The sequence below is a fragment of the Dendrobates tinctorius genome, unplaced genomic scaffold (genome assembly GCF_039654945.1).
Source record: "Dendrobates tinctorius isolate UK_male_01 unplaced genomic scaffold, ASM3965494v1 ptg000171l, whole genome shotgun sequence".
Lineage (NCBI taxonomy): Eukaryota > Metazoa > Chordata > Amphibia > Anura > Dendrobatidae > Dendrobates > Dendrobates tinctorius.
The window spans coordinates 12,130,924-12,156,787 of record NW_027361838.1 but is presented as its reverse complement, the minus strand read 5'-3'; the positions used below and the strand labels follow the sequence as shown (position 1 = coordinate 12,156,787).

General features: G+C 49.1%; 1 protein-coding gene across 3 annotated transcripts in view; it reads right to left on the bottom strand.

Moving 5' to 3' along the window:
* The window catches only part of SMCHD1 (structural maintenance of chromosomes flexible hinge domain containing 1), a 636,391-nt gene that overhangs the window by 470,578 nt on the left and 139,949 nt on the right, over nucleotides 1–25,864 (bottom strand). For all 3 annotated transcript variants that reach the window (XM_073550884.1, XM_073550885.1, XM_073550886.1), the window contains 3 exons: nucleotides 15,564–15,683; nucleotides 8,333–8,496; nucleotides 8,151–8,238 (listed from right to left, as the gene is read on the bottom strand). In XM_073550884.1, coding sequence (XP_073406985.1) covers nucleotides 8,151–8,238; nucleotides 8,333–8,496; nucleotides 15,564–15,683 — 372 coding nt within the window. The remainder of the gene's footprint in view (nucleotides 1–8,150; nucleotides 8,239–8,332; nucleotides 8,497–15,563; nucleotides 15,684–25,864) is intronic.

The window sequence follows — 25,864 nt, the reverse complement described above, 5'->3', positions numbered from 1 at the left end:
AGGAAATGTTTCACGGCTTTTTCCACTGCCCATAGTTCTTTTACATTTGAACCGTGATCCCTTTCTAGCGAGGACCAGGTCCCCTGTATTGAGTGGGATCTCAGGTGTGCTCCCCATCCTGTGGCACTCGTGTCTGTTGTAATGATGTCCTCGACTGTTTTTTGCCACGGGACACCAGCTGTTAGATTATTTTCTACAGTCCACCAGAGCAGGGAATCTCTTACAGCCACTGAGCGACATAGTTTGCCTTCTAAATGCCGTTTTGTTTCTGTGCTGACAGAACTTCCCACTGTAGTTGCCTTAAGCGGTACTGCGCCCATGCTACTGCGGGTATGCATGAAGTCAACGAGCCTAAAAGGGACATTGCGTTCCACAGTGTCATATTTGGTCTTTGTATTGCTGTGCGAGCTAGGCCTCTTATCTTGGTCATTTTGCTCTCTGGTAGGAGGCAGCGTTGTTGCTCGGAGTACAATATCAACCCTAGGAAAGATTGCTCTTTTACTGGGGTTATCCTTGACTTGGGGATGTTTACTATCCATCCTAGTCCTACTAGAATTGCTGTCACTTCCTTCACTTGATGTGCGCAGTGGGACTCCGACCTCCATATTACAAGAAAGTCGTCTAGGTATGGGACGATCACTATGTCCCTAGAACGAAGAAAAGACATTACTTCGGCCATCACTTTGGTGAATACTCTGGGGGCTGTAGACAAGCCAAACAGAATGGCTGCGTATTGGTAGTGTTTCACCTGCCCCTGGACATAGAGCGCTACTCTCAAATATTTTTGATACTCCCTATGAATTGGGATGGGATAGTAGACATCTTTTAAGTCTATCACTGCCATGAGGCAATGCTGGAACAGGATCTTTGTGGCCGTGTTGATTGACTCCATTTTGAAGGAGCAATTGTCTACCAACTGATTGAGTCTCCTCAGGTTGACAATGGTTCTGCAAGAGCCGTCTGGTTTTTGTATTAAGAAGAGGGGGGAGTATAACCCCCTTCCTTCTTCTTGCACTGGGACTTCCTGTAGGACTTGTTTTTTCACTAGTCCCAAGACTTCCATCTTCAGGGCCAGCTGTTGCTCTTGGGCTTTCCTTCTGGGTGTCATTATGAAGGTATGCCTGGGCGGACAGATGAATTTTATTTTTAAACCGTCCTTTATTATGTTTAGGACCCATGTACTGGGGGAGATATTCGCCCAGGTGGAAAGGAAGAGAGAAAGCCTTCCCCCTACCTCCAGCCCATAGCAATTGGGGAGATTTTTTGGAGGAAGTGGAGGGCCCTTTAAACATATAGCCCGATCCTCTTCTTTCATTAAAGTCCCAGCTTTTTCTATCTCCCGGGGGACGACCCCTATTAAATCTCCTCCTCCAAAAGGGCTGCTTTTTAGGTTCTCCTGGAAATCGGGGAAAGCTTTTCTTCCTATCCCCCGCATGTTCCAAAATCTCTTCTAGTTTTTTCCGAAGAGGAATTGGCCATCGCATGGAATGGAACATAACCTATGTTTTGATGGTAAATCTCCAGGACACCCTTTAAGCCACAGGGCTCGTCTTGCTGCATTTGACAAACTTGCCGCTCTAGCTGTCAACCTTGCGGAATCTGCAGAGGAATCTGCTAGGAAAGCCGCTGCTCCGTGTACCAGGGTCAAATTAGACAGAATTTCGTCCCTAGGAACTCTATCCTTGTTGTAGCCAGACCATGAGGGCACGAGCAGTACAAGTACCAGCTATCGCTGGCTTTAATCCACCTGCTGAAGCTTCCCAGATACGCTTTAGGAAACCGTTTGCTTTTTTATCAAGCGGGTCTTTCAACTAGCCAGAGTCCTCTAATGGTAGAGATACCTTTTTTGAGGATCTGGCTACGGCCCCATCAATTTTAGGGACTTTTTCACAGGTTTCTGAATCCTTTTGCTGAAAAGAGTACCTCCTCTTTGCTGTGGAAGGTAAGCCCCCTGACCTCTCCGTTTTTTTCCATTCCCTGTCAATTAGTGCTTTTATTTTATCATTTACAGGGAAGGTACGTTTTCTCTTTTCCTCCAGTCCTCCAAACATTACATCCTCTAATGACTTTGGAGTCTTTTCCTCTTTAAGGCCCATTGTAGCCCTGATAGCCTTGACCAGCTTTTCCACGTCCTCCGTTGGGAAACATGGACGGCCGCCTATATCGCTGTCCGAGGAGGATTCTGAGGACTAAGTAGAGGAAGAGGAGGTGGAGGGGGACAAGGATCTATCCTGCCCCTTCTGCCTTGGCGAGGCCTCTGAATCGGAGCTCCTTCTATGGTTTCTTTTATCTTTCTTTTTAAGGGCTGCCTTTAGGGAACCTTTCACCTCCTGTTGTATTCCTCGTGAATAGTTTTGTTTATACAGTCAGCGCAGAGGTCTTTCTGCCACTGATCTGCTAGCGGGTGTTTGCAAAGGCCGCATTCTCTATTCTTGGTTTTGCTGCTAGCCTTCCTCGACCCCTAGTGATCAAACAGAGAAAACGGAACCCCGTTACCATAAGGGTGACATTCACGTAGATCACTCACCACCGCTGTCAATCAGGGGTACCGATCTCGGAGGCTCCTCAGATGCACTCATGACGTTTCTCCTGGATGTATCAGAGTCATGCCGGTTGCGTTTATGACTGCCGCTCCGACCACTCGAGCGACTGCTCCTGGTATGCTGGCGGCTCGGCCTGGCATCTGGCGAGAGTTCTTGCTGCTGACGCTGCTGCTGTCGCTGCTGCTGACGCTGCTCGTCTTGCCCCACTTCCATCATGAAGCCTTGGGCATGAGTGCGTCTTCTGTGATCATCCCCCTTATGTAAGGGGGATCCACTGCACTCTCCGCCTCCTCCGGTTACCCCAACAGCCCCTCCCCACTGCCATGCCGCCGGGATCTCCTTTCGCCGGCCGGCGTTGTTTGCTATGGGCGCCGCCATCTTGGATCACCGGCGCCGCCTCCCGACGTCACGCCCCTTTCCCAGCGTGCCTTGCGTGTGACGTCAGAGGGGTGCGTCACGGAAGCGGCCGCTCCCTTACGCTCCTGCGCTGCTTCTGGACGCGGCAGAGGGGGAGAGGGCGGCGCGGCAGCCACGGCAGAGCCCCAGGACCCCAGCCGTGCTGTTTCTGCGCCTGCTCGGACGCTGAGCCCCCGGGGGACCCGCTGACGGCGCATCCCCCTCCCAACACACAGCGCTCAGGAACCAGCCTGATCTTCCACGCCGGCACGAGAGAGGGGCAGGTACGTGATCTTCAGAACACGGGTCCCTGTCAGGACAGGAAACCCAACTGAAGCGAGGGAGAGGTACCGCCCCTTTTATCTTCAGTAGGGTTCCTGTCCTGACTGGGTGGATCCCCTCTCTCATGTGTGCCGTCATGGGAGACGGGAAAATTGTAGTGATTACCTCAAAATGATACTGGTAAAAACTGGAAAATTTACCCTGGTCAGGAAGGTGACAATAGACTTTCGGGAGAAGGGTAATAAAGGATATACTTTTATCATTTTGGCATTTGATTTGCAGGCAGTATTTGTAGTTTATGAGAAACAAAATCTCGAGCACAGAAAACATGATATATGGCACATTCCTAGTCTTCAATACCTAGGTTTGGGAAAATACCCTATGGAGCTCCTTCTAACTGAGAAACACACGAAAAAACAATGGAGCCTATAACCCATAACAAAGAGTCTGCATAGTTTCATTAAGTATAAAAATATTTTTAATTATTTGCATACAAAAAGACAGACTACAGTTTAGTACATGTGATAACCAAAACAGAGATCAGATGGTACAAATCAAGGTGCACCGGTTACGAGAAAAGCGTACTGTTACATAGTCCAGAAAAATGGGCAAAGGATCACCACCCCAAGATACATGTATATCGTGATAGGTTCGCATCTGAATGAGACTAGGTCGTCATATAGAGTGCCAGTGCCACCTCAAACATAACTACAATAAGGGGGAGGAAAGGAGGGGAGAGGGGGAAAAGGGACCATACCATACTTTTATCCCCACCAAAATAGTTCCATCCTATAACTCATGACAGAGTGTCACTGCCCATAAAGTGTATCCACTACAAAATCTGCCCACAAAGTAAAGGACATAAAGAGGATAGGAAAGATCAATTACCCATGCTGGGATCCATGAACAGGTACTTGCCCCTATGCGCGTTTCGCGGTTGCTTCTTCGGGGGGAGAAAAAAAAACGGATGTGCTAAATGTCCCTCACATACCTCTTAAATACCTGGCCAAGGAACACCATGGGTGGCGCATGTCGCGTGTTAGCGGGGTCCGCACTGAGCGACACTCACGGCGTCCACACTGCGCCTGCGCGAGCCGCGACGTCACTAAAGACACCGGAAGGGACACCGGTAACAGCGCCCACACCCAGGACATGCGCACTGGTGAAGAATATCAGGCGCCGCCATGTTGTTAAAGGGCAAATAATGCCCACTATTCATCAGACCGCTAGGCAACAGCAAGGAATCAGAAGCTCTATAGCCAAATATTAAACCGCGATACAAAAGGGACCAATATCAATCACATTTTAGTTAAATAGTCACAGAAGTTAATACATATTGGAAATACATAAAAAACTTTTAAATAGATAAATATAATATCGTTTATCATTCTTAATAAGTCCGACTGTAAAGAGGAATATTGAGAGAATTCAGACGGCTCCATATTCCACTATTTCAGAGATTTACGGAGGCCAGGTATACAGAAATTCCAGAGGTATAGTCTCACAGGCTAAATAAAGGAGAAACAACATAAAGTTAAAAACAAAATATAAAATGTAGTGACCATTAGAAAGCAGACAACGAGCTCATAAATAAGAAGAGAAACTAAGTTATTCATTTAAGCCTAAAGGAACCATAGTCCCCAAGGTTACAATCCAGCGACATTCTTTTTGCGTGAGGAGACGAACACTATCGCCACCCCGAAGCCCCATATTAACGTGGTCAATTCCCCTAATTTTCAGGTCGCCTGGATTACATTTATGTTTTAATTTGAAATGTCTGAGGATTATTTTAAGAGAGTCCACGTCCTCCACATCACGTGCAGCCTCAATGTCCCTAATGTGTTCCTGGGTTCTCACCCATAGTTCTCTTGACGTTAAACCAACGTAGATCAAATTACAGCTACAGATGGCGTAATAAATCACATGTGTGGTAGAGCAGGTGATATAACCCCTAACTGAGAACCCCTTGAGGCCATCCGATGATGCGAAGGTCGTGGACCTCACATGATTCCTACAGGCTAGACATTTTCCACATGGGAAAAATCCCTTATTTCTCCCTTTAGAGCCAAATAAAAAACGTGATTTGAGAGTATAGTGACTTGAAACCAAAATATCCTTTAAATTTTTACTCCTTCGTGTTGTCATTAAAGGGCCAGGGGATAAATGCCGGCCAAGGAGGGGGTCAGTCGTCAATATCGACCAGTGTTTCCTTAATATAGATCTCATAGTACCCCATTGCTGGTTAAACGTAGAAATGTATCGAATCACACCCTCAGTGGTTTTTTTCTTTTTCCTTTCTCTGTGTGGCCAGAAGATCACCTCTCTTGGAGTTCTTTGCCCTCATATATCCTTTCTTAATACTCCTATTGCTATAGCCCCGGTCCCGAAACCTCTGCCCAAGGTCCCTGGCCTGCCCCTCAAATGACACATCAGTGGCACAGATCCTCCGAGCGCGGAGAAACTGTCCAGTGGGGATAGCATTGATTGTGGAGACTGGATGTGACGACGATGCATGCAAAAGGGAATTAACAGATGTCTTTTTACGGTACATATCAGTTTGAATATGACCGGCATCGTCAACTCCAATCTCCAAATCAATAAAAAACACATTTTTTTGACTAGTTATATGTAAGTTTGATATTAGATTCACTGCGATTCAGACCCACCATAAAGGACTCCAGATCCGGGGCGGAGCCCTGACAGATAAACAGGATGTCATCAATATATCTGTTCCATCCCAGAATCTGGGGGGCGGCATCTGCGCCATCCAACAACAAATCCCTCACCCAAAAACCGAGAAAAAGGTTAGCGTAGGAAGGCGCACAGGCCGCCCCCATTGCTGTACCACACCTCTGTAAGAGAAAACGGTTCTTAAAGGTGAAAAAGTTGTGGGTGAGAATGAATCGCAACAAATCCAATACCAATTCACGAGTATCTGGATCTAAATTACTTGCCTCCAGATAAAATTGTGAGGCTTCCAGTCCGTCGTCGTGTCGGATACTGGTATATAATGATTCAATATCTGCTACCACTAGAAATGTGTCATGATCAAGGGACAGGCCATGAAGGGACCTCAGGACGTCTGTAGTGTCCCTGACATAGGAGGGCAGTGTCTCCACCTGTGGATGTAGATAGTATTCAATAAACTTACAGATTGGATCACATAGCCCTCCAATGCCAGAGACAATCGAACGCCCCGGGGGATGGAGAGGATCCTTGTGGACCTTGGGCAAAAGGTAAAAAGTCGGGACTACTGGGGCCTTAACAAGTAATCCATCCAACACCTTTTTGGAGATAATGCCTCTCTCGAACGCCATCTCCAAGATTACTGAAAGTTCACTCTTAAAAGAATTGAGTGTATTATTACACAATTGAGTATAGGTAACCCCATCCTTCAATTGCCTAAAGGCTTCTTTTTTGTAGTCCACCACTGGCCAGATGACTACATTCCCCCCCCCGTATTAGAAGAATTGACCACGTTAATATGGGGGTTCGGGGTGGCGATAGTATTCGTCTCCTCATGCAAAAAGAAGGTCTCTGGATTGTAACCTTGGGGACTATGGTTCCTTTAGGCTTAAATGAACAACTTAGTTTCTCTTCTTATTTATGAGCTCATGTTGTCTGCTTTCTAATGGTCACTACATTTTATATTTTGTTTTTAACTTTATGTTGTTTCTCCTTTATTTAGCCTGTGAGACTATACCTCTGGAATTTCTGTACGCCTGGCCTCCGGAAATTTCTGAAATAGTGGAATATGGAGCCGTCTGAATTCTCTCAATATTCCTCTTTACAGTCGGACTTATTAAGAATGATAAACGATATTATATTTATCTATTTAAAAGTTTTCTATATATTTCCAATATTTATTAACTTCTGTGACTATATAACTAAAATGTGATTGATATTGGTCCCTTTTGTATCGCGGTTTAATATTTAGCTATAGAGCTTCTGACTCCTTGCTGTTGCCTAGAGGTCTGATGAATAATGGGCATTATTTGCCCATTAACAACATGGTGGCGCCTGATATTCTTCACCAGTGCGCATGTCCTGGGTGTGGGCGCTGTTACCGGTATCACTTCCGGTGTCTTTTGGTGACGTCGCGGCTCGTGCAGGCACAGTGTGGACCGCGTCGCCATCTTGACGCCATGAGTGTCGCTCGGTGCGGCCCCCGCTAACCCGCGACATGCGCCACCAATGGTGTTCCTTGGCCAGGTATTTAAGAGGTATGTGAGGGACATTTAGCACATCCGTTTTTTTCCTCCCCCCAAAGAAGCAACCGTGAAATGCGCGTAGGGGCAAGTACCTTTTCATGGATCCCAGCATGGGTAATTGATCTTTCCTATCCTCTTTATGTCCTTTACTTTGTGGGCAGTGACACTCTGTCATGAGATATAGGATGGAACTATTTTGGTCGGGATAAAAGTATGGTATGGTCCCTTTTCCCCCTCTCCCCTCCTTTCCTCCCCTTTATTGTAGTTATGTTTGAGACGGCACTGGCACTCTATATGACGACCTAGTCTCATTCAGATGCGAACCTATCACGATATACATGTATCTTGGGGTGGTGATCCTTTGCCCATTTATCTGGACTATGTAACAGTACGCTTTTCTCGTAACCGGTGCACCTTGATTTGTACCATCTGATCTCGGTTTTGGTTATCACACGTACTAAATAACTGTAGTCTGTCTTTTTGTATGCAAATAATTAAAAATATTTTTATACTTAATGAAACTATGCAGACTCTTTGTTGTGGGTTATAGGCTCCATTGTTTTTTCGTGTGTTTCTCAGTATTTGTAGTTTATATATGCACGAAAATTTGAAGAAAAATAAAGTCCGCAATTATTACATTTTGGCTTTTTTTTAACAAGCATTCATTCCACAACAAAAGTAGAGAAGATTAATTCTCTACTAAATATGGGCTAAATACCTCAATGCCAATTCTGTTGGACTGCGTAATTCTTGTATTACCCAATACATGTCCTGATGCTCCATGAACATAGTAATGGTAGATGTGTCTAGGGGAAAAAAATATTTAAAAAACATATGAAAAAAAGGAATAAAAGTTTTCAACATATTCCAAAGCGGAAAGTTTAACATTTCACTACTCACGCTAGCTGTGTGACCCATAGATGACGGTAATTTTTTAAGTATAGTATATGCTCAGGCTGAACACCAGTTACAATAACAGTGGTAAAGCTTTTTTTATCCTCCTCCTCCATGATAAGGTTACGAAGGTTCTTCTCATCTTCTGTAACATGTGAACAATCAGTAGGCTACAAAATTAAATGAGGACCATTAGACATTAAACAAACATTTACAGAATGTATGAAAAATCAATTTGTTAACCCATTTGTCCCCCGGGCGATTTTTTGCTTTCGATTTCCTCCCCTTCTGAGAGTCGTAATGTTTTTTATTGAGGGCAGCTGTTAAAGGTACATCATGACTAATTAAATCAGCAATCATCTACTGGGAAAGATGCAGGCTTAGCTTACAAACCCGCATCAAAGGCAGGGACACGACATGTGACGTAAATGTAGGTGGGGCTGCGACACTCAGATGCTCCCAGTGCGGGGCAATAGCCAGATGTGCTCTGTTGTGGAGCACCACAGCACAGCTCAGACCCCTTTCACACATCAGTTTTTTTTCATCAGTCACAATCCGTTGGCTCGATTGTGAAAAACTGATGCGACGGATACGTTTTTTCGACAGATTCGATGAAAAAAATGGATCCGTCGCATCAGTTTTTTCATCTGTTTCTTCCGTTTTTCAAACCATGAATTTTTTCTATTTTAACCAACGTTTTGTACCTTGTTACCCAAAGTATTGTACCTTGTTACCCAAAGTATTGTACCTTATTAAATAAATGAAAGACAATAAAGCTTTTTATATAAAAAAATATGGATTTTTGTGATAACTCACCGTAAAATCCTTTTCTCCGAGACGCTCATTGGGGAACACAGATACTGTGGGTGTATGCTTCTGCTGCTAGGAGGCTGACACTAAGTGAAAAAAAGAGGTTAGCTCCTCCTCTGCCGTATACACCCTCGCCCCTATTGCGGGCGGAAATCATTTTGGTGCCGAAGCAGTAGGAAGACAAGAAAATCAGCCTTAATACAGGTACAACATGTCCAAAACACGACCCTTATATCAAATGCATATAAATTTAAACAAATCAAGAGCCAACTGGCTAACAGGGTGGGTGCTGTCCCCCCCAATGAGCATCTCGGAGAAAAGGATTTTACGGTGAGTTATCACAAAAATCCATGTTTCTCCTTCGCCTCATTGGGGGACACAGATACTGTGGGACGTCCTAAAGCAGTCCCTGGGTGGGAGATTGACTCACCGATACAAGCTACATGCACCTCTTGTGTAAAAGGTGCGCCACCGCTACTTGGAGAATCCTTCTACCCAGGCTCGCATCCACCGAGGCATGTACATGGATATTATGTTTTGCAAATGTGTGCAGGCTGGACCAGGTTGCTGCCTTGCAAACCTGTTCCGTCGAAGCCTGGTGTTGAAGCGCCCAAGAGGCGCCCACTGCCCGAGTAGAGTGCGATATGATCCCTGCTGGAAATCGGCGTACCTTTAATGCAGTAGGACTCCTGAATAGTCAAACAAATCCATATGGCTATGGTCGATTTTGAGGCAGCGAGTCCCTTCCTGCGCCCTTCGGTAGGCACGAACAGCGTGTCCGTCTGACGAAAGGGTGCCGTCCTCGACACGTACCTCCGGAGGGCTCTTACCAGGTCTAAAGTGTGAAAAGCCTTTTCCACACGGTGCACCGGTGCAGGACAAAATGAAGGCAAGACATCTTCAATGTGAAAAGAGGACACGACTTTCGGCAGAAAAGGAGGGGCTGGTCTGAGCACCACCATATCCTTATGGAAAATGAGGAACGGGGCTTGGCAGGATAGGGCTGCCAGTTCTGAAACCCGCCTGATAGAAGTGATGGCCACTAGGAAGTTGGACCACCACTTTTCCGGAAAGGTACCTCAAAGAGATATCCTGAAGCGGTTCAAATGGAGCTTCCTGCAGAACACTTAGGTTAAGGTCCCAAGCGTCCATAGGCGCCTTATAGGGAGGTACCAAGTGGGAGACTCCCTGGATGAAAGTCGATATTTGTCTCCTGAGGGAACTTGGGGCTAAGCCCGAGTCTAGGCCCGACTGGAGAAAAGTCAAGATGTTGGGGATCGAGAATCTCAGCGGAGAAACACTGCGGCCTTGACACCAAGCAAAGAACACCTTCCAGGTGTGGTGGTAAATTCGTGCTGAAGCAGGCTTCCGGGCGCTAATCATTGTAGCGACCACCTTGCTTCCAAACCCTGCCTGGGTTAGAATCCAAGATTCAACGGCCATGCCGTCAAGCACACTTCGGGCAGCAGCTGCATTACTGCGTACCAAGTTCGATGGGGCCAGCAGAATCGCCGGGACCCCTTCCGTCTTGATCTTCTTGATGACCCTCGGAAGTAGTGGCAGCGGGGGAAATAGATATGGGAGGCAAAACTGGTTCCATGGCAGAACCAACGCGTCCACAGCGATTGCCTGTGGGTCCCTGGCTTGAGCGACATATGTGGGCACCTTGGCTTTCACTCTGGACGCCATCAGGTCCACATCCGGAGTTCCCCACAGCTGACAAATCTGCCGAAAGACTTCGGGATGTAGAGACCACTCTCCGGACGCAAGACCCTGCCGGCTGAGAATGTATGCTGCCCAATTTTCCACGCCCGAGATGTGGACAGCCGAAATCACCGAGTGGTTTGCTTCGGCCCACTGCAGAATGTGCCCCACCTCGCGCATGGTTGCTCTGCTGCGGGTGCCCCCTTGGTGATTCATGTAAGCCACCGCCGTGGCATTGTCCGACTGAATCCGGACGGGGCGGCCTGCTAGAAAGTGATGAAACTTTTGCAGAGCCAGCCGAATTGCTCGTATCTCCATTAAGTTGATCGGGAGGCGTTCCTCCTGTGGCGACCACCGTCCCTGGGTCGTGTGGTGGCGAAACACCGCTCCCCAGCCGAGGAGACTGGCATCGGTTGTCATCACCAACCAATGGTCTGGGGGGAACTGGTTAACCACCATCCGAGCGACTGACTGACTTGAAAGGACAGTCGGCACTGCCGATCGAGCGTGAAGGGATTCTTGTCCCAAGCTGACAAAAGGGTGTGCTAAAGGGGGCGAAGATGGAACTGGGCGACCGGTACTGCTTCCATTGCTGCCACCATTTTCCCTAGACTCCTCATCCCGGATCGGATGGTATGAGGGACTGGTTGCTGAAGTGTCCGGACTCCCTGCAGGAGCGCTAGCACCTTTTCCTGAGGGAGAATTACCAACCCTCGGCGAGTGTCGAGACTCATTCCTAAGAAGTAGATCTTTTGAGCTGGCACAAGGGATGACTTCTTCACACTGACCAACCACCCTAAGCAGGCAAGAGTATCTAGCGTGATGTTGACATTTTCCTCGCATGCCCATATTGAAGGGCGTTTGACCAAGAGGTCGTCCAGATAAGGCAAGACGACTATGCCTCGAGAATGCAGTATGGCCATGACAACTGCCATAACCTTTGTGAATACTCTGGGAGCCGTGGCTAGCCCGAAGGGTAGTGCTACGAACTGAAAATGTAGATTGCTGATGGCAAAGCGTAGAAACCTCTGATGAGGAGGAAGAGTGGGAATATGCAGATACGCGTCCTGGATATCTATTGAGGCCAAGTATTCTCCCTGCTCCATGGCCGATATGACTGACCGGAGAGACTCCATCTGGAAATGTCTGATCCTGATGAATTTGTTCAGAAGCTTCAGGTCCAAAACAGGCCTGACAGACCAGTCCTTTTTGGGAACCGCAAAAAGGTTGGAATAGAACCCCTGATTTTTTTCGTGTTCCGGCACTGGAACAATGACTCCGTTGTGCTGGAGCAATTTGATGGCTCCCAATAGAGCCCTTGCCTGGGCATCCACCCTGGGAAGCCAGGAAAGAAAAAAACCGTCTTGGCGGGTATCTGACAAATTCTATTTTGTAACCCGAGGCCAACAATTCCTTTACCCATGCGTCGTGAGAGACATTGGCCCAGACATGGAAAAATCAGAGCAGGCGGCCGCCCACCTTGCTGGAGTCGTCTGGTAAAGGCCTCGAGTCATTTGGCCGACGATCTTTGGGATCTAGATCCCTCGATCTGGGCTGCTGAGTACGCAATCTCCCCAATGGGTTAGCTCTATATGAGACCTGCCGCTCCCTATCCTGGTTGGGGCGGCCTGAGGCGGCGGAATTGGCCGCTGTAGTCCACCCGGTGTTACGAAAGGCCTGAAAACGTGCCTGAAACGGGTGACGAAAAAGCGGTTTGACCTTTTGTTGAGGGAGAAACCCGCTCTTTCCTCCTGTGGAGTAGGAGATAAGTTGATCCAACTTCTCCCCAAATAAGCGGCCGCACTGATAAGGCAGGGAAGTCAAGGACTTCTTAGAAGAATCGGCTCGCCATGTCCTTAACCATAGGACTCTTCTGATTGAAATTGCATTAGCGGCAGCAAGTGCCGAGCAATTGGCCGCATCCAAAGAAGCATTGATTGCATAGTCTCCGGCCATCGCCATCTGACCTGCAACCTAAGAATCTCAGCAGGTAGATCCTGCTCCTGCATGACCTTGTTTAATGTTTCTGACCACGATATCATAGCCTTGGCTACCCAAGTTGCTGCGAATGAGGGAGCGAGTGCTGACCCTGACGCCTCATATACTGAGCGAGCTAAGCTCTCTTATAAGGCGATCCATGGGATCCTAATTGCGGAAACACTAGGGACGGATAGCAGGGTCTTAGTGGCTAGGCGCGAAACCGGAGGATCCACCATCGGGGATTCCATCCATCTTTTACGGAAGTCCGGAGCAAATGGATACCTTGTTTCGAGTGCCTTTTGACATGAGAAACGCCTGTCTGGACATTCTCTGTGCCGCTGCACTATGTCCTCAAACTCCGGGTGAGAGGAAAAAATTCCGTGCGGGCGCTTCACTCGTTTAAATGCCACTTTATGCCCCGTAGCCGCTGCGGGATCATACTCAATCCCCAAGGTCTGATTGACGGCTTCTATGAGGCTGTCCACTGTTTCACGTGACCCTGGAGTGTCCAGGTCAAGGGGCTCGTCAGAGTCGCAATCTGAGGTGTGCTCGCTATTAACCACTGGTGACGGGGAGCGAGAAGCAGAGCCTACGGATGCCAAGGCACCGGATGGACCGGACGACACCGTGTGGATTCGTTTCCTCCGGGTCTGCCTGGAGTGAGAGCGGCCCCTGCAGGCCGGAGGCTTTTGTGAGGTGGAGGTTCCCTCTAAGGCCTGCGAGCCATTGTCCCTGCCCCTATCTGGGGCTTGAAGGGACTCTATTGCTCTCGTAAGCGACGCCATGGACTCTGACTGTGATCGGGCCCACTCCGGGGGATTTGACACATTGGTCACGGTCGCAGGGGAGGGCTCCTGGGCGCGTTCGGATTCGCAGGCTTCGCATAATCGCTTGCTCTGCGCCCGCGGAAACGCAATCCGACAAGAGATGCATGCAGCATAAAAGAACGTGTGCGTCTTTGCCTTTTCGGACATGCTGTATCTGTCCGCTGCTGGGGATGTGGGGAGGAGGTACCACCTCGTTTTCCCTGTAGCGTGGCCTCTCGGGCAGCACTTACCCCAGTCCTGCGCCCCCCCGTCCTGGCTGCTTCCTTCAAATCGCGCGCCACCAGCTGTGGGAGTGAGCCAGCATGTGAAACCGCTCTAGGGGCGGTGCTTCCATTCTGCAGCCTAGCCGCGCTACGAAGCCGGGGCCTAAATTTCTTCGTTGCCGCCCAGTGCGTGGCAGGCCGCCTGAAGTAACGCTCGGCTCCAGGGGAGGGACTTTCGGCCGCGGCCTAGCTCTGGCTGAATCTGCGGCCTCAATTTTTCCCCTACCCGACGGGGGGGGGGGGGGGGGCGCGGGACACAAAACATGCCGCCACTAACTGCGCGACTCCGCCTGACGGATCCAGCCACCCTCAGCCTTGCATGGCCGGTGGCTTCCGCCAGCTGGGGGCTCCAGCCCTGAGATCTTCGCAGGAGCCCTCCCAGACCCTCTCCTCACCAATGATCCTCTTCAGCCTGAGCGCAGGTATGTCAGGGGGCCTTGATAAAATAGGACGGTGCAGGCACCCCTAGCTCCATCTAACCCCTTCAAGGGGTGAGGAGAGGGACCGTCCGCCACCTTGCAGCACCGCAGTCTAAGCATTGGTGGAGCAGTGGGGGCCGCACGGACTAGTCTTGTACCTCTGTACAGCCCATGGTTTCAATACCTAGGGGTGGTCAGAGCCAAGTCCGGCATTGTGTCCCACGATGCGGGAGAGGATACGTGGAGGGATACTCGCACGCGCTCGACCGTTGTTGGTTTGGAGAAATCGGACCCTTTCAATAGGATCCGTTGCCCGTCACATCTTCATCGAAAAAGACGAAAAAAGTCTGGAGAAAAAAAAAAAAAACAGACTTGTGCCTCCATGGACACTAAGCAAAAAACTTATCTCCGACCGCAATAGGGGCGAGGGTGTATACGGCGGAGGAGGAGCTAACCTCTTTTTTTTTCATTTTGTGTCAGCCTCCTAGCGGCAGAAGCATACACCCACAGTATCTGTGTCCCCCAATGAGGCGAAAGAGAAAAATATATTTTTATTTATTAAAGAATTATAAATTAAGATAGTTTGGGGTGGAGATAGTAATCGGAGCATGCTCAGTTAAAAAATAATGGAATCCGTCGCCGGATTCCGTCATTTGACGGATTACGACGGATCCTGTGCCCATAGGCTTCCATTCTAGCAAACAACGGACAGCGACAGATTCGTCGCTGTTCGATTTTTCGACGTAGACAAAAAACGTTACTTTGTCCGTCGTCTCCGGCCGACGGACAAATAATTTTCGACGGATCCGGTGAACGACGGATGAAACGTGCGGCAATCCGTCGTTAATACAAGTCGATGAGCAAAAAACGGATCCAGCGGCATTACTCGCCGGATCCATTTTTTTAAAAAAATTCGACGGATTGCGACTGATAGCAAAAAACTGATGTGTGAAAGGGGGCTCAGTTAACTGTATAGTGGCCATAGCTGAGTACTAAACATCTGCCCCCTATTCAAATCAATGGGTGGCTTATATTCATTAACCAGACACAGAAACTATGCTGCAAAGATCTGTGCAGTTCTGCACTGCAACTAAGCACATCAGAATGCCGCCAGCACCGGGTCCAACTGATCAGCTAGGGTGCCCTCAATATAAAAGTCCGAGAAAACCCTTTAAGGATGGCCATTCAATATACAAAACATGCTGTCAAACAGAGGTTTTCACAATGTTCATACCTTTCTGTTTCTTATATAGCCAGTGAAAATTGATTCCTTGTTCTTCTCCTTTGCCTCAAAATCTTCTTTGGAAATTAAAAATTCATGGACATCTTTGGAGTCTGATGTCTTTGTGATAATCTTAAAAGTAGTAAAAAACGTACTTAACAACTACAAATATATGCTTATAATAAAGAAGATAGATGCATTCAGAAAGGATAATAATGAAGAAAATACTTGAAACCAGTAAAATAATACTTTCAAAAAGAATGCTCACTAGGAGAGAACATATAATAGGAAAAAAAAAACAAATTTTTCTCCAAGTACTGCAATCAAAAACAATGTTGCAAGATCATGGGGGAATGCAATGCTGAGCGGAGGAGCAACACTGTTCCAACAGTCAAGTATGGTTTCTTCTTATTTTAATATAGCACACTGGGGGCATTCAAAAGAGGACGTCTAGTAGAGGACAACCTCCAAAATATTTTAGAAGGTTATTGCCATAATCACATTTTTCACACAGCACAGTAAATGCATAATTTTTGTATATACAGCTCTGGCAAAAATTAAGAGACCACTGCAACATTTTCAGTTTGTCTGATTTTTCTCTCTATAGATATATTTTTGAGTAAAATGAAAAATTGTTCTTTTAGTCTACAAACTTCTGACATGTCTCTGAATCTCCAAGCAAAAAAAAATTGTTTTTGTTTTTTTCTGAAAAGGACAAAATAAAAAAAGTGCTTTCAGACCTCAAATAATGCAAATAAAACTGTTAGGCGTCGGATTTCTGGCTCTGCATAGCAGGAATCCAGAGCCGTACATTCAGCGGTCTCCCATTCCGCTCCGACCGCTCAGGGCCCAGCTCAGCAATCACGGCGAGCCAGGCGTGCTGCTCAGACTCGTTCTGTGAGCCTGGATATTGTTGCCCCCTCTGGTGCAGCAATGGTAGCGCAACCTGCCCTGCAGGGAACCGCTCCAGAGGCTAAGTCCTCGTGCCGTGCTACTGGGCATGCCCGCAACTTGACCTCTCACTGGAGAGCAGGGGTCACATGCTCAGGTCCTGCGTCGGATCCGATTGGTCCTTTCCAGGGTACTGGAGAGTCCCGGAAGCGCATGGCTATAAAAAGCCCGCATGGCGTCTCGGCCATGTGCTAGTGTAATCTAAGATTGCTATGTGTGTATGGTGATGGATGCATGGACTGGTGACTGACTTATTAAGAATCCCCTTCCCTCTGATATTACGAATGGTGACAGAGTGTTGGCTTAGTCAACGCCAGGTTGTGGCAAGCTACATGCCACTGTGCTTACCGCACCTACACTAGCATCCGTCGGTGTCCGGCTCTCCAGCACAGTCGCTTAGCAGCTAGTTTCCGCCGCGCTGCAGTAGCAGCCACTGGTGTTCGCGGCTGCGACGCCACACGTCGGCTGGCCTGTGGAGCCAACAGGTCCGGCGTTCATTTCTAATATATGTTAGGGCGTCTCTGTGGCTTAACAGAGTCCGCCTTTCAGTCCTTGGGTGACTTTAACTCGAGTGCTGTACTTCGCCAGCTAGCGAGCCTGCCATTGTCCAGCAGCGGTCTTGTCATCTACCGCATGGTGGACCCCGGGCGGCGAACGCACCTCCTATTATTTATATCTGGTGCATTCCGCCGACCCTAACATTACACTAGCGCCCAGGGTCTGGCTGGTAATGGCAGACGTGCAGCAGCTGCAGCGCTACATTCGGCAGCTGGAGAGCAGGTTGGCGGCTATTGAGAGCACCAACTCAGCTGCGAATGCTGCGCTAGCTGCTGCTCAGACAGTCGCTGAGGCGGTCTCACGTGTGCCAACACTTCTGCCCTCGCCGACAATTTCTCGCCTCCCACTCCCCGACAAGATTTTGGGTGACAGCACCACCTGTAGGGGATTCGTCAGCCAGTGCTCTATTCAGCTGGAGTTCCTGGCTGCACGGTTCCCTAATGAGCGGGCTAAGGTGGGGTTTATTGTCTCATTATTGTCTGGCAGGGCATTACAGTGGGCCACGCCATTGTGGGAACGTGATGATCCCGTGGTTCAGGGTGCTGCTCAGTTCCTTGCGGCCCTGAAACAGGTCTTTTTGGGAGCACGGATCACGCACGATACCTCACTCCAACTACTATCCCTAACACAGGGGTCGCTCTCGGTTAGCCATTATGCCGTCCGGGTCCGGACACTGGCTTCCGAATTAGAGTGGCCAGACAAAGCATTAGTCCTGGTGTTTTGGAGAGGGTTGGCTGAGCATGTAAAAGATGCTCTAGCTACTAGAGAAGTTCCCACAAGTCTGGAGGAACTGATTGCAGTTTCCACCCGCACTGACTTCCGGTTTACGGAGCGTGGGCTGGAACGTGCACAATCCAGACGAAGGGTTAATTTGACTCCCACCTTCACCGAACCGCTGAGATACCCTGCACATGAGCTTGTACCCTCTGAACCTATGGAGGAGTCCCGCACCGGCCCCAAGCCATGTCCGATGCAAAGCTCTGTACGTTGCTATCAGTGCCGACAGTTTGGTCACTCGGCTAGCACGTGTCCTTTGCGGGCGAAAAAACGCCCACGTCCTGTGGTCATAGGAGGTGGTCAGTCCAACATGAAACCCTTTTCACCCAAACTAGTATTCCGGGGTACCTTAGACAGTGGTTCTTTCACCTGGGAGGCAGAGGTTATCGTGGATTCCGGGGCGGAAGGGAATTTTATGTCCTCAACCTTCGCCCAGAAACACGCTATTCTCCAGGTGTTGCTGCCCCAGCCTCTGACCATCATGGTGGTTAATGGTGCACATTTGCCCACTCAGGTGACCCATCAGACAGTTCCACTCGGGCTTTCTATCTCTACCTCCCATCGTGAGACTCTGTCCCTGCTCATTTTGCCTGATGGCATCGACCAGGTGCTTCTTGGTCTTCCCTGGCTCCGTTGCCACGCTCCTCATATCGAGTGGGCGTCAGGGAAGATACTGGCCTGCAGCAAGGACTGTGAGGGAAGGTGTCTGAGGGGCATTCTTCAGGTAGCTTCCACTGAAGTGCCTGCTGATCTCTCCGCGCTTCATAAACCCTACCACCAGTACGCGGACGTCTTCTCCAAAAAATCTGCGGAGACGCTCCTGCCGCACCGTCCATATGATTGCCAGATAGACCTCACGCCAGGCACAGAACCTCCTAGAGGCTGTGTGTATCCACTATTGCTCCCCGAGACAGAAGCTATGTCACAATATATCCGGGAGAACCTGGCTAGAGGTTTTATCAGAAAGTCGGTGTCGCCGGCTGGTGCAGGGTTCTTCTTCGTTCAGAAGAAGAACGGAGAGTTACGTCCCTGCATTGACTACAGATGTCTCAATTCCATAACAGTAAAAAATAAATACCCTCTTCCGATGATCTCTGAACTGTTTGACAGGTTGCGAGGGGCCCGGATCTTTACGAAACTAGATCTGCGGGGGGCATACAACCTGATTCGCATTCGCGAGGGAGACGAGTGGAAGACAGCCTTTAATACCAGGGATGGCCACTATGAATATCTGGTCATGCCCTTCGGCCTGTGTAATGCGCCTGCTGTCTTCCAGGATTTCATCAACGACGTCTTCCGCGACATGCTCTCTACCTCGGTGGTGGTCTATCTGGATGACATCCTCATCTTCTCGCCATATTTGACTACCCACCGGACAGAGGTCTGCAGGGTCTTCGACAGTCTACGGGCGAATTCTCTTTTCGCCAAGCTAGAAAAGTGCCAGTTTGAGCAGGAGTTCTTGCCGTTCCTGGGCTACATCATCTCGGCCAAGGGATTGGCTATGGATCCTGCCAAACTGCAAGCGGTAATGGACTGGCAAGAACCCCATTCACTCAAAGCGGTGCAGCGCTTTCTGAGGTTCGTCAATTATTACCGTCAGTTTATACCACACTTTTCCACACTGGTTTGCTCCTCTGATTGCTCTCACAAAGAAAGGAGCTAACCCCAACGCTTGGACTGAGCAAGTCTCCAAAGGCCTTCTCGGCTATAAAATCTAATTTTCCTGGCGCTCCCATTTTACATCGTCCCGATGTGAATAAACCATTTATACTGGAGGTAGATGCCTCTTCTGTCGGTGCAGGAGCTGTCCTTTTCCAAAAGTATGCTCAAGGTCGGAAGCATCCCTGCTTCTTCTTCTCAAAGACCTTCACACCGGCGGAGAAGAATTACTCCATCGGTGACAGGGAATTGCTAACCATGAAGTTGGCCTTTTTTGAGTGGAGACATCTCCTGGAGGGAGCTCGGTTCCCCTTCCAGGTATATACGGACCATAAAAATCTGGTCTACCTACAGACGGCCCAGCGCTTGAACTCACGTCAGGCCAGATGGTCGCTCTTCTTTTCCCGCTTCACCTTGCATTATCTCTCAGGAGAGAAGAACGTCCGTGCGGATGCTCTCTCATGCTCGGTGGTTTCTGCGGAAGAAGGAGAGGCTGAGCCTCGGTTAATCCTCCCGCCGGAGTTTTACGACCATGGCGCCAGTCGCTCTCGAGTCAGTGCCACCAGGCGAGACCTTGGTGCCTCCTCAGCTACGGCCTGTAGGTCCTCGCTTGGGCACACGCCTCCAGGGTGGGTGGTCACTTTGGCAATAAATGGACCACTGAACTCATGGCAAGGTCATATTGGTAGCTGCATATGGCTCGAGATGTCAAGGAATACGTACAAGCATGCGTCTCGTGTGCTCGGAACAGGCCCTCTAGACAGAGGCCGGCGGGGCTGTTGTATCCTCTGCCAGTGGCGGATAGACCTTGGGAGATGGTTGGCATGGACTTTGTGGTTGGCCTGCCCAAGTCTGGTGGCAGTACGGTCACCTGGGTGGTCACCGACCATTTTTCCAAAATGGTGCATCTGGTGCCACTCGCACGGTTGTCTTCCGCTCGTGGTCTCGCCACACTGTTCATAAAGCACGTATTCCGTCTACATGGCATGCCGGACAAAATCGTTAGTGATCAAGGTCCCCAGTTCGCATCTCGGTTTTGGAGGGAGCTCTGCAGCTTACTTAGCATTGAGCTCAATCTGTCCTCCGCTTACCATCCCGAGACGAATGGCTTGGTTGAGAGAGCCAATCAGACCTTGGTCACCTACCTGCGGCATTTTGTCTTTGCCAGGCAGGATGACTGGGCATCCTTGCTACCATGGGCTGAATTTGCCCTAAACAATGCGGTGGCTGATTCCACTGGTCAGACGCCCTTTCTCCTAAATTACGGCCAACATCCACGCGTCCCTGTCCCGATGCCAGTGTCCTCCGCTGACTCCAGGGTGGCAGACTGGGCAGTGGAGGCCCGGGAGATTTGGGATCGCACTCAGGATGCTATCCGTGCTTCTAAGGAAAGGATGAGGGCATCCGCCGACACGCAACGGCGACTCGCCTCAAGTTTCTCCTCTGGCGACATGGTGTGGCTCTCCACCCGAAATATCAAACTGCGGGTCGAGTCCCCCAAGTTCGCGCCGCGATACATTGGACCTTTCAAGGTCCTCGAGCGAATTAGCTTGGTGGTCTACCGCCTGGCTTTTCCTCCACATTTAGCCATTTCGGACGTGATTCATGTGTCCCTCCTCAAACCAGTTCACATGGCCCGGTTTTCCGAGTCATCGGCCGCGTCGTCAGACTTGTCCTCTGTCGAGTTTGAGGTTAATGCCATCGTAGCGCGCAGGTTTGTACGTGGCAAAACATTTTATTTAGTGGATTGGAAGGGTCATGGTCCCGAGGCTCGAACCTGGGAGCCGGTGGAAAACATCCACACACCACTCCGGATCGCGGCCTTTGAGCGCAGTGAGGCGCAGAGGGGAGGGGGCCCTAGGAGGGGGGGTAATGTTAGGCATCAGATTTGTGGCTCTGCACAGCAGGAATCCAGTGCCGTACATTCAGCGGTCTCCCATTCCGCTCCGACCGCTCAGGGCCCTGCTCAGCAATCACGGCGAGCCAGGCGTGCTGCTCCAACTCGTTCTGGGAGTCTGGATGTTGCTGCCACCTCTGGTGTAGCCAGGTAGCGCAACCTGCCCTGCAGGGAACCGCTCCAGAAGCTAAGTCCTCGTGCCGTGCTACTGGGCATGCCCGCAACTTGACCTTTCACTAGAGAGCAGGGGTCACATGCTCAGGTCCTGCGTCGGATCTGATTGGTCCTTTCCAGGGTACTGGATGGTCCCGGAAGCACATGGCTATAAAAAGCCCGCATGGCGGCTCGGCCATGCGCTAGTGTAGTCTAAGGCTGTGTGCACACGCTGCGGATTTTGCTGCGGTTCCGCAGCGGTTTTGGCCGCTGCGGACCCGCAGCAGTTTCTGCTGCGGTGTACAGTACCATGATTCCCTATGGGAATCAAAAACCGCAGTGCAGACGGTGCGGAATTTTCCGCGCGGATTATCTGCGGTTTTCAATCCGCAGAAAGAATTGACATGTCAATTCTTTCTGCGGATTCTCCTGCGGTTTGCCATCTCCTCCATTGAGGAGATGAAAAACCGCAGGGCAAAACCGCAGAGCAATCCGCAGGTATTTTGACCTGCAGTTTCACCTGCGGATTTTACAAAATCCGCGCGGATGAATCCGCACCTTTTCCGCAGCGTGTGCACACAGCCTAAGATTGCTATGTGTGTATGGTGATGGATGCATGGACTGGTGACTGACTTATTAAGAATCCCCTTCCCTCTGATATTACGAATGGTGACAGAGTGTTGGTTTAGTCAGCGCCAGGTTGTGGCAAGCTACACGCCACTGTGCTTACCGCACCTATACTAGCGTCCGTCGGTGTCCGGCTCTCCGGCACCGTCGCTTAGCGGCTAGTTTCCGCTGCGCTGCAGTAGCAGCAGCCACTGGTGTTCGCGGCTGCGACGCCACACGTCGGCTGGCCTGTGGAGGTAACAGGTCCAGCGTTCATTTCTAATTTATGTTAGGGCGTCTCTGTGGCTTAACAGAGTCCGCCTTTCAGTCCTTGGGTGACGTTAACCCGAGTGCTGTACTTCGCCAGTTAGCGAGCCTGCCATTGTCCAGCAGCGGTCTTGTCATCTACCGCACGGTGGACCCCGGGCGGCGAACGCACCTCCTATTATTTATATCTGGTGCGTTCCGCCGACCCTAACAAAAACAAGTTCATAATCATTTAGAAACAACAATACTAATGTTTTAACTCAGGAAGAGTTCAGAAATCAATATTTTGTAGAATAACCATGATTTTTAATCACAGCTTTCATGCGTCTTGGCATGCTTGCCATCAGTCTTTCACACTACTAAGTTCTGAGGCCAAAATTTAAGCAGTTCATCTTTGTTTGATGGCTTGTGAGTACCCAATATCCTCTTGATTACATACCAGAGGTTTTCAATGGGGCTCAGGTCTGGAGAATGGGCTGCCCATGACAGGGTTTTGATGAGGTGGTCTCTTAATTTTTGCCAGATTTTTTTGCCAGAACTGTATAAAGGCTAAGCCCAACATAGGAGTTTCTTTCTGTCTTTTTTCATTTCTACCTGCCCCTCTCTGCATCCAGCTTCACAAAGCTGAATGAGCAGTCACATACTTACACTGCTAAAACTACAAATTCCCAGAAGCACATGCTTCTACTCAGTGCTGCATGCAGTCACCTCCCTGCCACAAATGTGCTCCTGACTAGTCCCACCTCCCTGATTTAGTAACTAGGTAAAGAGTATGTTTTCCCTCTCTCCAAAAACCTAAAGGGAGTCTGTCACCCCATTTTAGCCCTATCAGCTGACGGCACCGCCATCAGGTGCTTATCTACAGCAATCTGTAATGCTGTAGATAAGCCCCCGATGTAACCTGAAAGATAAGAAAAAAAGAGTTAGATTATACTCACCCTGGCGTCCGGTCCAATGGGTGTCGCCGTCCTGTCCGGTGCCTCCCATCTTCATACGATGATGTCCTCCTCCTTGCCTCTCCCTCGGCTCCTGCGCAGGCGTACTTTAACTGCCCTGTTGAGGGCAGAGTAAAGTACTGCAGTGCGCAGGCGCCGGGAAAGGACAGAGAGGTCCCGTACCTGCGCACTGCAGTACTTGACTCTGCCCTCAACAGGACAGATAAAGTACACGTGAGCAGTAGCCGATGGAGAAGCAAGGAAGAGGACATCATCGTATGAACATGGGAGGCGCCGGACCGGACCGCAACACCCACCGCACCATGCCCCCCGGTGAGTATAATCTAACATATTTTACTTATCTTTCAGGTTTCATCGGGGGATTATCTACAGCATTACAGAATGCTGTAGATAAGCCCCTGATGGCTTTGGCCGCAGCTTATAGGGCTAAAATGGGGTGACAGATTCTCTTAAAAAAAAAAACTCTGTGTGCACATCACATAATTGTAGAATTCACTTTACGCTCCTATGCACGCTCTGTTCCTGTACAGTACCCTGCTTGACCAACAATTTTATCTGCTGCCAACAACATCAATATTGCGGTCTGTGTGGTTTTACATAATTGCTATAAAGTTTCTAGAAGAGCTCAAATGTCCTGCATGTCTCCACACTGGAACTTGTAATTATAAGATAGTCCAGAGTTCTCTGTTGCCTGATGAGAGATCAGTGATGTGAAATTGCAAATGCTGCTCTTTCAATGCAGATGACAGAGGATTACTATATGCACGAACAGAGCAGCATTTGGAGTTTCATATCACTGATCTCTAAGCAACAAACTGTTAGGCCTGTTTCACACTTCAGTTTTTTGTCATCAGTTAAAATCCGCCAAAATGGCAGAAAGCAGATCCGTTGTTAACTGAAGTGAACGGATGTTAGCAGTCCGGATTTTTGACGGATCCGTTGGCTGAAGAATTTTAAAGGAGAGAGAGAGAGAGAGTTTTTTTTTTCCACCGCCAGAAAGGATTTCAGGGTTAAATTCCCGGCTGACTTCCTTTCTCCGGGCATGCGCACTGTAAAATGCGGATCCTACAGCAAAAAAAACGTTGCAGGGTCCGTCCAGGCATGCCGGCGGACGAAAACATTTTGGCGGATCCGCAAAAAAACGGATCCAACGGATGGCCATCCGTCAAGATCCGCCAGTAATGCAACTCAATGGGGAAAAAAACAGATCCGCCAAAAAAAATGGCGGATCCGTTTTTGTCAAAAACTGGCGGATTTTGACTGATGGTCAAAAACGGAAGTGTGAAAGAGGCCTTAACCTCATCTTAGTCCCTCTATGCACAGTTCCAGCCTCGATTATAGCTCTGCTTTCATCACTCTACATACATCCCCATCCTACAGTATATAGATTCTATCAGTACACTCTAAACACAGCTCTATTTTGCAGTATAGCACCCCTATAGACAGCTCCATCCTTCAGTACACCAGTCCCCTCAGAACCATATACCGAGTGCAATTGTTGCTGTCATTTTAGTCCACTCTATATACAGCCCCAGCCTAAAAGTATATTTTCCTTTAAGCCCTTATATATACACACACAACCTCTGCACCTAGCATTCACATGGTATGTCCATCCACCCAGCTCTCCTGCTCTCCTGCTATCTGTCTATGAAGGGCACACAGTGCATCACCCAGCTTTGCACATAGACTTGCCTTTGCACCTAGCATTCACATGGTATGCCTTTCAGCTAACCCCAGCTTACCCCAGTGTTATTTATGACCTTGTTTACTCTGGCTTGATCATATACATCTGGTCCACTCTTAATTGTCTGGCCAAGATGAGCAGAGACCACTCCTCTCTGCTTCACACCTGACTGCACTTAGTTGTACATATATTGCAGAGCACAAGTCTGCATAAAGACTTCAGTCTGCAGTGTGATTTCCTATAAGTGTGTTCTAGAAGTGTGAAGATTAATTTAAGAATTAAAACCAGAATTGAACCAAAAGGGAACTGAAGGTAACTGTACAGTCACTGTAAACAATGTTTCTGTTTGTTTTCATTTTCACCCCAATAATCCTTCACTTTCTGCTAATTCCCCTAATCCCTACTCCTAGTAAGGAACTGTTCATCTCTTCTTCAATCCTCCCCATCCACCTCACCTCCGCCTCAAAACTGTTCCTTAACATACAATCCTCTGTCTCCAAACACAGACAGCCCCCTCATGCACTCTCCTGCTCCCACCTGCTAACACTTTCTCTGCTCCTTCTCACTGCTGGTGATATCTCTCCAAATCCTGGTCCTCCTCACCACATTCCCACAGTCATTTCTACCTCCCATCCACGCTCTATCACAACCTTCCGTAACCTCTCCAACCTTATACCCATTCACCCAGCCCCCGCTTCCCCAGTCCCACTAACAGGAGCTCTGTGGAACGCTCGCTCTGTCTGCAACAAGCTTTCCTACATCCGTGATCTTTTTGTTACTACCAAACTTTCCTTCCTCGCCATCA